The sequence below is a fragment of the Citrus sinensis genome, chromosome 3, assembly GCF_022201045.2.
Source record: "Citrus sinensis cultivar Valencia sweet orange chromosome 3, DVS_A1.0, whole genome shotgun sequence".
In the NCBI taxonomy this organism is placed as follows: Eukaryota; Viridiplantae; Streptophyta; class Magnoliopsida; order Sapindales; family Rutaceae; genus Citrus; species Citrus sinensis.
Genome location: NC_068558.1, coordinates 8,688,446 through 8,704,841, shown reverse-complemented (window position 1 = coordinate 8,704,841; position 16,396 = coordinate 8,688,446). Strand labels below are relative to the sequence as shown.

Genomic DNA, 16,396 nt, shown 5'->3' with positions numbered 1-16,396 from the left:
AATTACTCATATTATATTTGGATGCACTTTAATTCTCAATTCTTCATAAATTAATATATAGTGAACATTTAATTAGTTTCATATTTTTATCGGATAACCATTAATTTTATATTTTAAAAAAATAATAAATAGGTCAGTTCAAGATAAAATTTAAATTTATTATATTTAATTGAATTGTAGGAGATTAACCTGATTATTATATGTGAATACACTCATATTATTTAATATTTTAATTTTATTTTATTACATTGTGAGATGTCTGTATAATTGAAAAAAAAAAAAAAAGAACAAGAAGAAAAGAATAGTTGATGTCTAAGTTGTAAATATATTTATTAATATTTTTTTAATTTTTCTAAGAGTAGATGATAGAGAAGTGGACAAAACCCAAGGGGCTAGGGCAAATATGTTTATATTTGTTACATGTCAAACTCTAAGTCCCCATATGACCCGTTTGCAATGTACAAGATATATTTTAAGTTCTTCCTGGAAGATGCACGCTAATTTTAAAGCAGATACAAAATTATCTTATTTGGTTCCAGCAATTGGAAATGCACATAACAAAAATCTTATCCCAGAAATATATTATTTCGTTTTGAGTGATGTTACGCAAATGTGGGGAAAAAAATAATAATAATAACATGACGGAGAACATCGGTCTTGAATGGATTAGCAAGTTCTGTAAGAAAAAACATAAAAGCAAGCTTTTTGAGAGATGAGACAGTTGTGATTTTCCATGAGAGTGTAAAAATAAAAGAAAAAAATCTTAAAAAATAGCGGCAGAAGAAGAAGCCCAAATTCAAGTTCGTCAATCAGCCCCCAAAAGATCCCTAACTTCCGACTTATCCAACTGACTTGACCTTCAATATGTTTAACAAGTACTCGAAATGATCTATACTTTTTTTATTCCCCCCACTTTTTTTTTTTTTTTATTTGTTTCCAAAAATAAAAAAAAAATAAAATACAAAGAAAGGAAGATCAGAAAGTAGAGTATAGTACAACAAATGATAATAAATATCATAACGGATAACATAATATGACGGCGATCGAGAAGATGGCATAGAGGGTCCATGTGACGCATTTGAGCCACAACGGGAGCGGAATTATGATGGCTACAAAAAATGGCTGCCTCCGCCAAAATAAAAAATTACACCAACAGGCTCGAGCACTTGAGCTATCGCTAGAACCGGTGAAGCCATGAATTTTGCCAAAGAAGAGAAAATCGAAGGAAAATATGATTGCAAGGCCTAGAACATGTAGCAACACTGGTGGGTGCTGGGATTCATCACTAAAAAATGAAAGTTTTTATTTTAGTTTATTTCCAGACTATTTGTCTTTAGGTTCATCTAGTAATTTCAATCTTAAAATTTTCATATTTTTACTAATAACTTGAGTAAATCATACACAACAAGCAGACAAAGAGAGCCTCAATTGGTTTGATTACGCGATCTTTTGGGTTCATAATTTAGAAGCTTATTATTAAAGTTTAATTTGTGATTATCATTTACGGTGCCACCTGAAATAACTGTAAAATATACCAGACATAACCACCGCATCCAGTAAAGCCACAAGCTTGATCCGATGCTATGCCTCTTTACAACTGCTCCTCGGCATGTCTTTGGAGTCCACTGTTTCCATCCCTCCGTCACAAAAAATCCCACCCCCAATTTCCCGCAACTGTAATTCAAAGAAACAAACATTCTCTTCGCTCAATCTTTAAAGCAAAATCATCGCTTTCACTCTCCGCCAAAACCAACAACGCTTCAACAGAGGGGTTACATTTTCTCCAAGAAATAACAACTCTTTGTGAAGAATCCAAAAGCCTCAACAAGGCTTTGTCTCTCTTGCAAGAAAACTTACACAATGCTGACCTGAAAGAAGCTACGGGTGTCTTGTTACAAGCCTGCGGCCACGAGAAGGACATTGAAATTGGTAAAAGAGTTCATGAACTGATTTCTGCATCGACCCAGTTTAGTAATGACTTTATTATTAATACTCGTCTCATTACTATGTACTCTCTGTGTGGGTTTCCGTTGGATTCCCGTAGAGTCTTTGATAGTTTGAAGACAAGGAATCTGTTCCAGTGGAATGCGTTAGTTAGTGGGTTTACTAAAAATGAGCTTTATCCTGATGTGTTGAGCATTTTTGTTGAATTGTTATCGGATACTGAGCTTAAACCTGATAATTTTACTTTCCCTTGCGTGATTAAGGCTTGTGGAGGGATTGCTGATGTGAGTTTTGGTAGTGGTGTTCATGGGATGGCTGCGAAGATGGGTTTGATTGGAGATGTGTTTGTGAGTAATGCTTTGATTGCAATGTACGGGAAATGTGCGTTTGTTGAGGAAATGGTGAAATTGTTTGAGGTAATGCCTGAAAGAAACTTGGTTTCTTGGAATTCTATTATTTGTGGTTCTTCTGAGAATGGTTTTTCTTGTGAGAGTTTTGATTTGTTGATCAAAATGATGGGTTGTGAGGAAGGTTTCATTCCGGATGTCGCAACGGTAGTTACTGTGTTACCAGTGTGTGCAGGGGAAGGAAATGTAGATCTGGGGATATTGGTTCATGGTTTGGCAGTAAAATTAGGTCTTACTCGAGAATTAATGGTGAACAATGCGCTGGTTGATATGTATGCAAAATGTGGGTTCTTGTCTGAAGCCCAAATCCTGTTTGATAAGAACAATAATAAAAATGTTGTCTCTTGGAATACCATTATTGGGGCTTTTTCTATGGCAGGAGATGTATGTGGAACATTTGATCTTCTGCAAAAAATGCAGATGAAAGAGGAGGAAATGAAGCCAAATGAGGTGACAGTTTTGAATGTATTGACAAGCTGTTCGGAGAAGTCAGAGTTACTGAGCTTGAAGGAACTTCATGGTTATTCACTAAGACATGGGTTTGACAATGATGAACTCGTAGCCAATGCTTTTGTTGTAGCGTATGCAAAGTGTGGATCTGAAATTTCTGCTGAGAATGTTTTTCATGGTATGGACTCTAGGACAGTAAGCTCTTGGAATGCACTTATCTGTGGTTATGCTCAGAATGGTGATCATTTGAAGGCTTTAGATTATTTCCTTCAAATGACACATTCAGACTTAGAACCTGACTTATTTAGCATAGGTAGCCTCATATTAGCTTGCACCCATCTGAAATCCCTCCACCGTGGCAAAGAGATTCATGGATTTGTAATACGGAATGGGTTAGAAGGAGATTCATTTACAGGTATCTCACTCCTTTCACTTTACATGCATTGTGAGAAATCATCTTCTGCTAGAGTACTGTTTGACGAAATGGAAGATAAGAGCTTAGTATCTTGGAACACAATGATAGCTGGTTACTCCCAGAACAAGCTTCCAGTTGAAGCCATAGTTCTTTTCCGAAGGATGTTTTCCATAGGAGTTCAACCTTGTGAGATCTCCATAGTTAGTATTCTTAGTGCTTGTTCACAGTTATCAGCTTTGCGGCTGGGGAAAGAAACACATTGCTATGCTCTAAAAGCTATCCTCACTAATGATGCATTTGTTGCTTGTTCAATTATAGATATGTATGCAAAATGTGGGTGTCTAGAACAATCTCGAAGAGTTTTTGACAGGTTGAAGGATAAAGATGTAACATCATGGAATGCTATAATAGGAGGACATGGAATACATGGATATGGAAAAGAGGCAATAGAGCTGTTTGAAAAGATGCTGGCGCTAGGCCATAAGCCAGATACCTTCACATTTGTTGGTATTTTGATGGCCTGTAACCATGCTGGGCTGGTTGAAAATGGGCTGAAATATTTCAGTCAGATGCAGAAACTTCATGCAGTAAAGCCAAAACTCGAGCATTATGCATGTGTTGTGGACATGCTGGGTCGTGCAGGAAAATTGGATGATGCTTTTAAGCTCATAATTGAGATGCCTGAGGAAGCAGATGCTGGAATCTGGAGCTCATTGCTCCGTTCTTGCAGAACCTATGGTGCTTTGAAGATGGGAGAAAAAGTTGCCAAAACATTACTGGAATTGGAGCCAGACAAAGCAGAAAATTACGTGTTAGTCTCAAATATATACGCTGGATCAGAGAAGTGGGATGATGTGAGGATGATGCGCCAAAGGATGAAGGAGAGAGGCCTTCAAAAGGAAGCTGGCTGCAGTTGGATTGAACTTGGAGGAAACATTCACAGCTTTGTTGTTGGTGATAATATGCACCCGGAGTGGGAGGAAATCCGGGGAATGTGGGGAAGATTGGAGGAACAAATAAGTAAAATTGGATATAAACCATACACAGAAGCCGTGCTTCACGAACTAGAAGAAGAGGAGAAGGTAAACATATTGAGGGGACATAGTGAGAAGCTTGCAATTTCATTTGGGCTGTTAAAGACAACTAAAGACCTGACACTGAGAGTTTGCAAGAACCTGCGCATTTGTGTAGATTGTCATAATGCAGCTAAGTTGATTTCAAAGGTTGCTGAGAGGGAAATAGTTGTTAGAGACAACAAGCGGTTCCATCATTTTAGAGATGGGGTTTGCTCTTGTGGAGATAATTGGTAGTTGTTGGCAAATGATAGTGCAATGATGAGATGTATACAAGAATTTGATTCTACCTTGGATTGGTCAGCTTTTTAATCCACACTTGTGTTGCAAAATCATGAAATAGGTAAATGTTTTACCTGTTGCCTAAAATTAGAACCATCAAAAATACCAATTTATTTAAAATTGTTAAATATTTAGGGTAATGACATTTATAGACTCACTATCTTATTAAAATTATCTCAAGGATTCTTTTAACGCTAATGCATGAATATATCTCCAAGATTTTAAATAACCAAGTCTCTCTCTTATGGGCTTACCTTTTCTTTTTTATGAAGAATGTATAAAATTATTGTCACCATAATTTTTCTCGTTATTAATAATAATTTCTTTTTTTTTTTTTACCGATAACCGTTGTTTCTGTATGTCCGTGTATATATAAATTGTCATTTAAAATGTGTATATAATGAAATTTTAAAAAAAAATTCTGACTGACGTTAATTGACTTGAGGAGGTCATGCGGTTATTTTTTCTTAAACATAAAACATTTACTAAATAATAGTAATGACCTTAAAGGGTATAAAAGTACTTTTATACTTAACAAATAAATTACAAAATAAAAAGTTCACAAATGAAGCTTGTGTACATAATGCTCTCGCTCTTTCTTCTCTAACAGGTTTAGCTAATAAATAATAGGGAGCACAGGGTCAACAGCGGTCAACCAAGAAGCCGTTCCGGAAAATGAGCAGGCCCCACAAACGCTGAGCCAAAAGCATTTTTTTTCCCTTATAGCAAATGGAGATGAAGGCAGCAGCGTCTTCGCCGCCGCCGCCGCCGTCGAACTCGGAGTCGCAGAACTCAGCCACTCAACCGATTCAACCAAAGCGGGAGGTAGATGATGCTCCAACGACCAACAACAGCGGTGCCTTCGATGTGTTCGACCAAAAGCCTGAGACAAAACCTCCCTTAACTTCCGAACATTTTCAGTCAGTTCTCTCTCTCTCTTTCCTTTTCTTTTTAATATTTGTTTATTCGCTTTTTAACATTTTCAGTCAGTTCAGTTCTAATTCTTTCTATTTAAATTTTATATAAATTCTCATGGTACTATGTGCTGGCTGTTACTGTTACTTGACTTGCTAAGTGTGCACATTTATGATGATTAAGTCCACTTAAGTATTTCTGGGTAGTGGGTTCCATAAAGTCGGGGCCTTTTAATTAGAAAGATTTTGGTCAACTCTTTTGGATGAGGTTTTGATATCTAAGCCATTGTCACATATGGAACCTCACACTACTCTTGACTGTAGATGAGTAATTTCCCTGTTCAATGATAAATCCTGACCACTAGAGTTCAAAGGTGAAGTTGCATCCAATGCAATCTAAAGGAAGAAAGAGCTGCTTGGATTTTTAATCTGAATTAAATTAAGATAATGCATAAATTTGATCGAATCAATGATTAATCTGAATTTCTAGTAATGATGAGTTATTCCCTAGCTTTTATGCACCGATATATTGTATTTCATGACTATCTACATTCCAAATCTTTCAAGTTAAAGCTAATCACTTTTTGAGGTTGTCGAACATGTACCTTGTTTTTCTCGTTAAGCTTTTGATTGACTATATGACATCTTGATACTCCCAAGACATAACCATATATTAACTGTCCAATGCTGTTGAATATTGATATGATATATCCTACTTTGATCAGGATTCTTAAAAATGCAGACTACATGGAGAAGTTCCAAAAGTATGAAGCTGACTACACTCATCGGTTGATGGCAAAATACTTCTCAAAGAATAATATTTACGGGGGTAGATAAACTATTTCTCTTAGTGATTCCTCTATATATTTAAATAAACCTTATTTCTGAAATTGTCTGCTGAATACAGTGGTTAAACTTTTGTTCTGGATTTCTTGTTCTTCCAGGGAACGTATTTGATGACAAAACGACAATAGATGACGAGACTATAATGTCAAGCAGGTAGGACGAATATTTCATTCGTGACTTGTAACCACTTATGCTTTATCATAGACTAAGATATGTGTGGCAAATTTTGTTTAGGTGGCCTTGCATTCAAACATTTGCAGACCCAATGCAGGGTTATGAGGACCAGAATATCAGTGGTTCAACATCAACAGTAGAGACTCCTAATAACATCTCCAACGGCAAGCACACGCCAAAGAAGAATAGTTGAGAACCAATTTGTTTTTTATCTCTCAAACATGGTATTGTATATAAACAAAATGTGGATGCTCCAGACCAACCAGTATGGCGAAAATATGAACCACAACTTTTCTCTAATCTAATTCTCAGTATTTTCTTTCTTTTCCTTTTGTTTTGGGGTTTAAACTGCATTTTCACATCCAGTGGTAAGGCATGGTGATTGTTAATGTGTTCATGCCAACTAGCAAAGGATTACAGTCTCAGAGGTGACAGAAGGGGATGCAGAATGCAAAATCTTGAAGATGACAGTTCCAGTCCATAATTTCATTAGGTTTGAGTTCAATTTTTTATCCTTAGTTTGATCTAGTAGGAGGGTGTTACAGCAATGTTAAACCACAGTGGGATAGGTTATTATACTGGTGATCAAAATATGATTTCTAGATGGTGAGATATGAGTTCATTTAGGTATGGAATATGCACATTTCATAATTTGTGAAGAAATATGAGATTGTGAGCGTTTAAGTTTCATACATGAGTTATATACTCAATAGGGTGGCGGATACAGTTGCAGATGAAAATGATTTTTAATAACATGAGTTGGAGTTCAGTTCTGCTTATTCATGTTTAGTGTTTCCTCATGACTCATGAGATAGTTATTCCTTGAGTTTGGTTCCTACTTCCTGTACATGTAATAATGATTTCCCAGATTGTCGACACCTGTAATTTGCGACTTGGCATGGATTCAGTCATTTAAACCGCTATCTTGATTCTCCTAAGAGTCCTGTCACCTTCTACAAAAATGCCAATTTTGTAATTTGTAAGCATTGCCTCTTCTAAGTATATTACGCAAATGTCTAATCTCAATATAGTACTTGTTGATGTTGAAATCTGGTCGCCCTTTGCCCGACCAGATTGGATCACCAACAGTTGTTTAGACAATGACGATAAGGTTGCACTCCACAAGCTTTAGCAATTTCTCGAGCTCCTGGGATTCAAATCACCCTTCCTTTTCTTCCCAGACCTGCGTGCACAGAAATAAATCAGAGGCACCGGTAGTTTTTCCGACGCAAACCCTCCGATGCTTAAGTCAGTATGTGGGGTTTACGAGAAAATTGTATGATTTTAGTTTATGCACACTAACTGCAATGTTTTTAAAGTAAAGTGTATTTAGGATTCTTATGTGGGAATGCCTGGTATCAATTCGGCAGAATTTTCCCCTCTCTCTTTTGTGTATCCCTCTTTCCATCGATTTCTCAGCTTTTATAAGTGATCATCCCACTTTCTCAGAGTATTTTCCATGCCCATCATACTTGGGTGATCAAGGGCGTTAATAGGTCTTCAACGACCGAACGTGGGTGAACGTAGGGCATCGTGTTCTCCCCAGCGGTTTGGGGCGTGGCGAAACTGTCGCGTGGTTGTGAGATCGTGTCTTCTCTTTGAGTGACAAGTACCTGGTCGGTATTCGTTTTTGGTTGGCACATGCTCCACAAAGGATATACTACCAGGAATCCACCTCCCTACGTGTTTTGTTACCTCAAGTCGTTTATTTTTCTTTGTGTTATACGTCTCTTGTCGTTGCTTATCGTTTTCCTTAACCTTGTTTTTGTTTTCAGATTCATGGGGTATGGTCAGTAGACTTGACGACGACCCACTGATCAAATCAGTGGGGCCCAAAATGGTCAAAGATGTTGAGAGCATGGATCTTGGCGAGCTGGGAGGCTCTCTCCAGAGGGTTGCTTTTAAGCTTGCCACTTTGGCTTCCTGTTATAAGCACAAGACCGTGCGCCACGAGAGGAAGCTGCAAGCGGAGATTCAGGACCTGAAGAAAAAGGCTGAATCTGCTGACCGCTCTAAGGAGAAGATGCTTGATCTGCACAGGCAAGTTATGGACCTGGAGGAGAAAGTTGTTATTGCTGAGTCCAAAACTTCTAAGCTTGAAAGTGAGTTGGTTGATTTGAAGTCTGTTTTCGAGGCTACCCAAAGCGAGCGAGACACTCAGAAGACGGCCTACGAGGAGCAAATCAAGTCCTTGAACGAGCAGATAGCTGAACTGAAGGGTAAAGCTGCTAACGTGGACGACCGACTGGATGCGAAGTATGATTCTGGACTTACTTTTTGCTATAAATGCATCATGTTTGTGCTCAAGAAAGAATATCTGGAGCTGAACATGAACAAGCTGGAGACGGGCGTACAGGAGTATATGGCCAAGCAAGGCCAGGGGGACAAGAACCAGGGAGAGGTTCCTCCGAGCAGAGAGCAGGGAAAAGATACGGGGGACCAGGCTTCCGACGCGGGTCGGGAGGTGGTGTTTGCTCCTTCAGAAGTCGTTAACCTTTCTTTGCCTGAGACTGTTGATCCCCCTTCTGTTGAAGTTGTTGACCCTTCTGCTCATAACCCATAAATTTTAACATCTATGTAAATCATAAACGTTTGCTTAGTTACAAACATTGGAAATTTAAAGACTTTTGACGCTTTCTAATTGTTTCCTTGGTAGACTTTTCCTTATGAATTGCTTTGGAAAGTTATTTGAAAATTGTGCCTGTTTGTCCTTAGGCTGTTCTGTGTATTAATAAATTTGGTGGATTTTACCTGCTCACCCGCCTGAATAGGCAATTCTTTTGCCTTAATAAAATTTGTTGATTTTTGTCTGCTCGTCCTCAGGTGGCTGAGCAGGAATAGGCAACTCCTTTGCCTTAACATAATTTATAGAATTCACCTGCTGGTCCTTTAAGCAACCGAGCAGGAATGGGCAACTCTTTTTGCCTTGACGTAATTTGTAGAATTTGCATGGTGGTCCTTTAAGCGACCAAGTAGGAATGGGCAACTCTTTTTGTCTTGACGTAATTTGTAGAATTTGCCTGCTGGTCCTTTAAGCGACCAAGCAGGAATAGGCAACTCTTTTTGCCTTGCTATAATTTGTAGAATTTGCTTGTTGGTCATTTAAGCGATCGAGTAGGAATGGACAACTTTTTTTGCCTTAAAGTAATTGGTTCTAACAAGGTAGCTATGAACTAAATTCATCTCTATTAAGTATTTGGCTAGTTACATCAGGTAAGACACATGCACATGCTACACTTTATGGAATATTTTGCTTACTGGAAATATTTTTTTAAGTGCTCAGCATTCCATGATCTCTTCACCTCTCGTCCATCTGGGTATGTCATCTTATAGGTTCTTGTCCCACAAGTTGCTCGCACCACCCTGTACGGGCCTTCCCAATTCGGACCAAGAACGTCTTGGTTAGGATCTTTTGTGTTCTGGTTCACCTTTCTAAGCACCCAATCTTCGGCTCGGGATTGCCTTATGCGTACATTTTGGTTATAGTAGCGCATGATCCTCTGCTAACACTGAGCTACCTTCTGCGAGGCTTTTTCTCTTTTTCCCTCCAACAGATTTAGGTTTATACACATTTGCTCGTCATTCTGTTCCTCGTTGAAATACTTTGTCTGGTGCGTTCCCACTCCAATTTCTGCTGGGATCACAGCCTCGTGACCGAAGGCTAAGGCAAACAAGATTTCTTCAGTGGCGATTTTGTGGGTTGTCCGGTAGACCCATAACACTCCTGGTAGTTCATCAACCCAACCTCTTTTTTTCTCTCCCAACCTGGTTTTCAGGAGATTCTTTATGACCTTATTAGTTGCCTCTACCTGTCTATTTGCCTGGAGATGTGCTGGAGAACAAAACTTCAACTCTACGCCTAAGTTTTGGCAAAACTCTCTGAAATTGTGGCTGTCAAATTGTCTCCCGTTGTCCGTTATGATTGCATAGGGGATTTCGTATCTGCAAATGATGTTCTTCTAGACAAAACCGGTCGTTTTCTTTTCCGTGATTTGGCTTAGAGCTTCCACTTCCACCCATTTTGTGTACCCCTCTTTCCATCGATTTCTCAGCTTTTATAGGTGATCATCCCACTTTCTCAGAGTATTTTCCATGCCCGTTATACTCAGGTGATCAAGGGCGTTAATGGGCCTTCAACGACCGAACGTGGGTGAACGTGGGGCATCGTGTTCTCCCCAGCGGTTTGGGGCATGGCGAAACTGTCGCGTGGTTGTGAGATCGTGCCTTCTCTCTGGGTGACAAGTACCTGGTCGGTAGAAATTTTTGGTCGGTATTCGTTTCTGGTCGGCACATACTCCACAAAGGATATACTACCAGGAATTTGCTCGTAGCATTCAACCGGGGAGATTTGTCCCCGGGTAGGAAATGGAGAGATGTCTAGCTAGTACTTATTACTACTCAACAGTACTTCCATTGTCTATGCATTTATAGTAAGCATCGACATTTGCGAATCAAGTAAACCGAGCATCTTCTTAAACATTAAAGTTAACTAAGTTTAGTAATCTTGGCATTTTCATAATCCGTCTTTGCTTCTTTTAGCAGCTTCCATATTATGAACCACAACCACTAGCTCGGCTACCAGAACCCATTTGTTGCACCAACCTGCAAACTAATTGACTGCAAAATTTAAGATAAATATGCAGCGAGATGAGGTGAATGCAAGCAGAGTTAATAATAGGTGTATTAATATTCACAAGATGGCTATAATCTTTATAAGTTGTTATATTTACAGAACACCTGAGCTTAATAAACTCTGTAATCTGTTAAACAAGGCTTTTTATTTTCTAGTTTGCTCTCTATATATACCCGTGTGATCTATTTCTGGCCAGTTTTTCTACCACAGAGCTCTACTGATGGATGGATAGACTTGAAGCTTCAGCTCTCGGGCGATTCATATTGCCATTAACTTCTTCCAAACCTCTCAGAGGTGCTAACAGATCGGAAATAACCAATTGAAGGGATGAAACTTTTTCCTTGAGTTGGGAATTCTCTTGGACGATCTGGTGGTTGCTTTCTAACAAGCTGATGAGCTTTTCTGATAGCTGATGATTCACAGTTTGTACATGGTTAACCTGGGCCTGAAGCTCTTCAATTAGCTTCTTCTTACGCATCCGCGATCTTCGAGCAGATTCCCTGTTGGATATCACTCTTTTGAGCCTCTTCTCATTGATAATGCTCGCCGGAGTCTCTCTTGCCTCATCTAAAGCAGAGCCACTTCTGGGAGATACCGATGTATTTGGTGAGAATATATGAACTGGAACATGAAACTGAGAGTTGGATAAGAATCTGCCGGAGAAATTTGAGCTCCATTCTGGATTTTGTGCAGGATTTGCTTGGGTTACAGTGCAATTACTTGCCAATTCCATGTGCTGCAAATTTGAAAAGTGAGTTGAAAAGGCATGAGTTTTGTGGGCGTGACAGAGAGGCACAAGATTCGGATCCTTGATTTCGTATGTCCCCATGGCTTGAATATTCACTTGATCACTTGATGAAATAGAGAACAAGAGGGAAAGAGACAGCATCAAGAGAGGAGCGCAATGAGTTGATAAGAAGTTTCAAAGAGTTTCTTATCATGCTAAGTATTTATTTGATGCTCTTCTAATTTATTTATACATTTGTTGGGCATCAATACATCATGAATTTAAAGACATTTTCAATGCAATGCTGGCTAGCAGCAACTCTCATGGCATACTTAAACCAATTAATACAGAGACGACAGCGACATACATTACTGCTTTTAACAAACCAATATCATGCCAATAAATTAACGCATAAGAAAGATATTACTTTTATTTGAAAAATTCTTCCGTGTATCGCATGAAGTGTAATCAGTCTTCGAATACTATGTATACGTGACAAAATTTTACTCCATTGCGTGAGCGAATAATATGCATGAGTTAGAGTTGTTAAAGACAAATGTCTAGCATTAAACTAGTTAAAGAGATAATTAAAGTTGTAGTGCAAATCTAACTTTTGCATTCCGTAGAATGCACTTTAATTAGATGGCAGCAGTAAATATGCATTTTTGACAGAGCAATGCACTTATAAACGCAGTAAAAACAGTCGAATAAAGATTCGACATTCTAATGCTAAACGTGGTAAGATCAAAAGGATAACGTAATTACAACACTAAAACAAAAAACTTGTTTAAAAATTAAGCTAAGACGTCTTAGGCAGTTCACAACTTCAAGCAAAGAATCATGGCTCATGTCACATTTTAACAACAATATTTTGCGTTTTGCCATGATTGTTAATGTATATAATTCTCATTACAGAATCACAAAATGAGAATGGTGAGACTTGCAATGGAACAGACTATGATGAATCAACAGAGGGAAACAGATTTCCCACAGACAATAGTCATTTAAGACCCCCTTGAGTTAGGTTTTGTCCTCGTTCTTTAAATCATATAGATTAGTTTAGTAATTCAATTGCATCATCACTTGAATCTGTAACCTAAAACACTTCTAAAATACGGTCAATTGCCTCATTTATGAAATTAATCACGGTTATAACTTCTCAATAAGCCATTGTGTGACAAATTATGCTGGTGTGAAATGGATTGATTTAATCTTCATCAAACATTCACTCTTAAGTTCCTAGTATCAAAGTTGCAAAATGAATGAGCTCCCTCTCTCTCTCTCTCTCTCTCACTCACGCACACACAGAATATATTCTTTTCAATTTAAATCAAAACATAGAATTTGTAAAATTTGGTGTCAAAAAGGTGGCTGTGACATGAAATTGGACGTATTTCTAATTTCTAATATTCCATAGCCTAGAGTTATTAATGAATGACAGTATAAAAGAATATATTTGGCTTTTAACAAATAACACTTATTGCATTGCTCTTTCGGCTGCTCTTAAGAATTTCAAAGGGATCAGATACGTCTTTCCTTTTCAATGAGTTTGCAGAAAAAAAAAAAAAAAATCATTAATGGATGAAAAAAAGGACTTGCACAAAAGTGCTTTTTGAAAAAAGCAAACCAAAGTGGTAAATCTAATAAGACACGGCCACAGCCTGCAGCCAAGATCAAAGAGGTTATTGAAGGAAACCTCTCTAATGGCCTCTCTCATTTCAGACGGCTTACCGCAACTAAGGGGTAAGTGATGAGCTCCAAGTGATAACTTGTTAGTCAAGAATAAGATTATACCAGAATAAGAATGGGTATTGAAGCAAGACTATTGACAGCCATTAAATCATTAGAAAAACTTTTGTTTCATTTTGCTCCCACTCCTTTCTTGAGTCGATTTTGCTCTTTGGAGTTAGAGGGAGATACTGGACTGCATAGAAGTTTCCTGAAGAAACAAATGCCATAGAACCTTTATTCTCTTGTAGTCAAGAAAACCTCTTCATCTTTAAAAACAAAATATCAAGGACAGATTATGATGGAAATACTTAACACTTGCCCACATTATAACATCCTTGAAATCCTAAGATGAACAAACACACACAATTTTTCAAAAGCTAAAAGTTTAAGACAAGCACGCATAGAGGAAACGGCCTCAACCAAATAAATAAATAAAATAAAGCAAAACGAGAAGCTATCTTAATTCCAAAATAAAATAAAGACTATCTTCACCTCAAACAATCTTATTGAAAACATAATCATATAGCTGTATTCATATGACTGTTGTGCATTGTACATAATGTGAGAAGTAAGAAATCAGTATTAAGCATGCACCAAGAACAAGAGACTGATTTGTAGATGAAGAGATCGACGCCTCCAACAAACCAACAGTGAACTATAGAGAGGAGTTACTGATAACATTTGACACTGAACTTCGACAAAATGTGTTGGACCGTGTATTTAACTTAAACCTGCCAACAAGAACAATAAGCCCCATACCCAATATAGCCACTTCAACAATATTAAGTACAAAGAATACAAGATATTAAGTAGAAAGAATACAAGTAGCACATAGAATACAAGAAAAGACTAGCTAAAAGGAGCTATGCTTTAAATACTGCATGTATTACATATTACAGTTGCTCCAGATACTGTTAGTGCACAAGAAAAGGAGAAAAGGCACACAGTATATACACTGAAACATATTTAGATTCAAAAAGATCACAAGAGTACAATGCGGTCACCGAAACTCTCATACACTCACCAAATCACATATTTAATTACCAAAAAATGTCTCATAACCTTCATGTAAAGAGATAAACTCTTCACAACAGCAATATCTTCAATTTTAACAACCTAGGGCAAAAGAAATGACCTTCAAAATCATTTGTGACCATAATTTACCATCACAGGACACGACCTGTTCTTTCAGTCCTCCTCCTCCTCTCATAATCAATATCATCAGTAGGCATCTCATATCGACAAACTGGACATGTATTCCTGATTCTCAGCCATGGAACAATGCACTCTCCATGATACCGATGAGAGCATGGCAACCGCTTTGCTTTCTCCCCAACGCCAAACTCATCCTTACAGACTGCACAGATTGCATTATTACCGTCCACATCCTCTTGAGTCAAAACCACCACAGTAAGATTTTCAACAACAGATCTAGACGCTGGAGGCTGGCCCATCCACGCCATCTCATTCTCTGCAAATTGACCAAATAACATCTCATACTCTGCAGTATGAATAAAATCATCATGATCGCCAAAATAAGGTTCATCATCGTTATGATCGACCTCAGGGTTTGTCTCCAAATTATTAGCATTGAATAAAACTTCCCACTCCACATTCCCCAACCCTCCAACTCTTTCCACGCTCACAACATCCTCCGGAGCAATTATTGGTGAAACGGAAAGAGAAATGGAATTCCCATCATCATTCTCATCAACAAACATACTTAAAACGTCCCTCTCGTCAACACGATCATCAACTTCCTCCCACTCAAAATCCTCATTGGTTTCTCTATTATCCTCCAGCTGAAGAGAATCCCAACGAAGAGGGGTGCCCGCCACATCATCATGATCATCCTCATGGACATACTCATCACCCGAGTGAATACTCAATCCCCCTAATGCAATTTCATTTACATTTTCATTCTCAACATCAGAATCAGAATCTGACCCAAACCCAATAACCCGAAGACCTGTGGGCCCCACCTCGTTAGAGACCCTCCTCTCAACGAAGAAATCATCGACGTCATCATTATCAATACCCTCAACAACAAACCCACAATGATTATCGATGCTATCACGGACGTTGCGAGCATTGTTATAACGACTGTTATCTGCATTATTATTATTATGATTATGATTGGCATTGTTGTTAGTATTTTCACGGGTGTTTAGAGAAAAAAACCCTAACCCTTCACCGAAATCCAGGTCCAGATGACCGATTTCGCAATTCCCTTCAACAACGCCAAAACCGGAGTCGTTTAAAGGATCCGACTCCGAGACCAAAGCAGAATCAGTATCTATAACGTTAAGTACCTGAGACTGCTCGACGCGTTGTTGGATCAGATCCAGGACGAAATTGACCTGGTTCTCCCGGTGGTCGAAGAGATCCGGGCTGTGTCGGCCTGTCGGCGAATCGGAGTCCGATACCGGATAAAAATAAGCATCGGCTTGGCGGTGAACGTCCTCCGGCGTGGGCAAATCGGGATCGGAGGTGTAGAGGTCAGAGACTGGGAGGAACCAGAAAGGACGAGAATCAAGTGTTTGGGTTTCGTCGTCTATGTCGTGATTGAGGTGAAGGAAAGGGGAGACTTGCGCCATTTTTTTCGTTTGAGAAAAAAAAATAACAGAAATTCTTTGGCTTCGATATTTTGACTGTTTGGTCGTCAGGTGAGGTGAGGGGTTGGTGGCTTTGAGTGGGGAGGATTGTTAGGGGTGAAGGTACATAAATGCCCTTGTATGGGGAAGTGGACCCAGTGGGTGTCTATTTTGGTTTTGGACTTTTTTGTCTTTCCGACAATCTT

General features: G+C 38.6%; 4 protein-coding genes across 5 annotated transcripts; 2 read left to right on the top strand and 2 right to left on the bottom strand.

The window, feature by feature from the left end:
• The first annotated feature begins 1,025 nt into the window (after positions 1 to 1,025).
• LOC127898565 (pentatricopeptide repeat-containing protein At1g18485) lies at positions 1,026 to 4,644 on the top strand. Its single transcript, XM_052437725.1, has one exon. The coding sequence runs from the start codon at positions 1,584 to 1,586 to the stop codon at positions 4,524 to 4,526; it is 2,943 nt and encodes a 980-aa protein (XP_052293685.1). The 5' UTR covers positions 1,026 to 1,583; the 3' UTR covers positions 4,527 to 4,644.
• Positions 4,645 to 5,126: 482 nt separating this feature from the next.
• LOC102607376 (uncharacterized) lies at positions 5,127 to 9,199 on the top strand. Of its 2 annotated transcripts, none has more exons than XM_052437727.1 (5): positions 5,127 to 5,491; positions 6,211 to 6,314; positions 6,430 to 6,484; positions 6,566 to 6,693; positions 8,281 to 9,199. In XM_052437727.1, exons 1-5 carry the CDS (start codon positions 5,301 to 5,303, stop codon positions 9,066 to 9,068), a joined length of 1,266 nt encoding a protein of 421 aa, XP_052293687.1. In that variant the 5' UTR covers positions 5,127 to 5,300; the 3' UTR covers positions 9,069 to 9,199. The 2 variants fall into 2 exon arrangements, with proteins under 2 accessions (XP_052293687.1, XP_052293688.1); XM_052437728.1 differs by having other exon boundaries at positions 5,342 to 5,491; positions 6,228 to 6,314.
• Positions 9,200 to 11,162: 1,963 nt separating this feature from the next.
• Positions 11,163 to 12,445, bottom strand: LOC102620010 (basic leucine zipper 43). Its single transcript, XM_006485779.3, has one exon. The coding sequence runs from the start codon at positions 12,025 to 12,027 to the stop codon at positions 11,353 to 11,355; it is 675 nt and encodes a 224-aa protein (XP_006485842.3). The 5' UTR covers positions 12,028 to 12,445; the 3' UTR covers positions 11,163 to 11,352.
• A 1,887-nt stretch (positions 12,446 to 14,332) lies between these two features.
• Positions 14,333 to 16,296, bottom strand: LOC102607084 (uncharacterized). Its single transcript, XM_006485660.4, has one exon. The coding sequence runs from the start codon at positions 16,191 to 16,193 to the stop codon at positions 14,763 to 14,765; it is 1,431 nt and encodes a 476-aa protein (XP_006485723.2). The 5' UTR covers positions 16,194 to 16,296; the 3' UTR covers positions 14,333 to 14,762.
• Positions 16,297 to 16,396: the final 100 nt, after the last annotated feature.

What these genes read in the sequence shown, in the direction of transcription:
- LOC127898565 (XM_052437725.1), top strand. Translation starts at nt 1,584, where the DNA reads ATGCCTCTTTACAACTGCTCCTCGGCATGTCTTTGGAGTCCACTGTTT.
- LOC102607376 (XM_052437727.1), top strand. Translation starts at nt 5,301, where the DNA reads ATGGAGATGAAGGCAGCAGCGTCTTCGCCGCCGCCGCCGCCGTCGAAC. An exon ending in TTAACTTCCGAACATTTTCA is followed by an intron (nt 5,492 to 6,210) that starts GTCAGTTCTCTC and finishes TACTTTGATCAG; the next exon opens with GATTCTTAAAAATGCAGACT. An exon ending in AAAGAATAATATTTACGGGG is followed by an intron (nt 6,315 to 6,429) that starts GTAGATAAACTA and finishes TTGTTCTTCCAG; the next exon opens with GGAACGTATTTGATGACAAA.
- LOC102620010 (XM_006485779.3), bottom strand. Translation starts at nt 12,027, where the DNA reads ATGCTGTCTCTTTCCCTCTTGTTCTCTATTTCATCAAGTGATCAAGTG.
- LOC102607084 (XM_006485660.4), bottom strand. Translation starts at nt 16,193, where the DNA reads ATGGCGCAAGTCTCCCCTTTCCTTCACCTCAATCACGACATAGACGAC.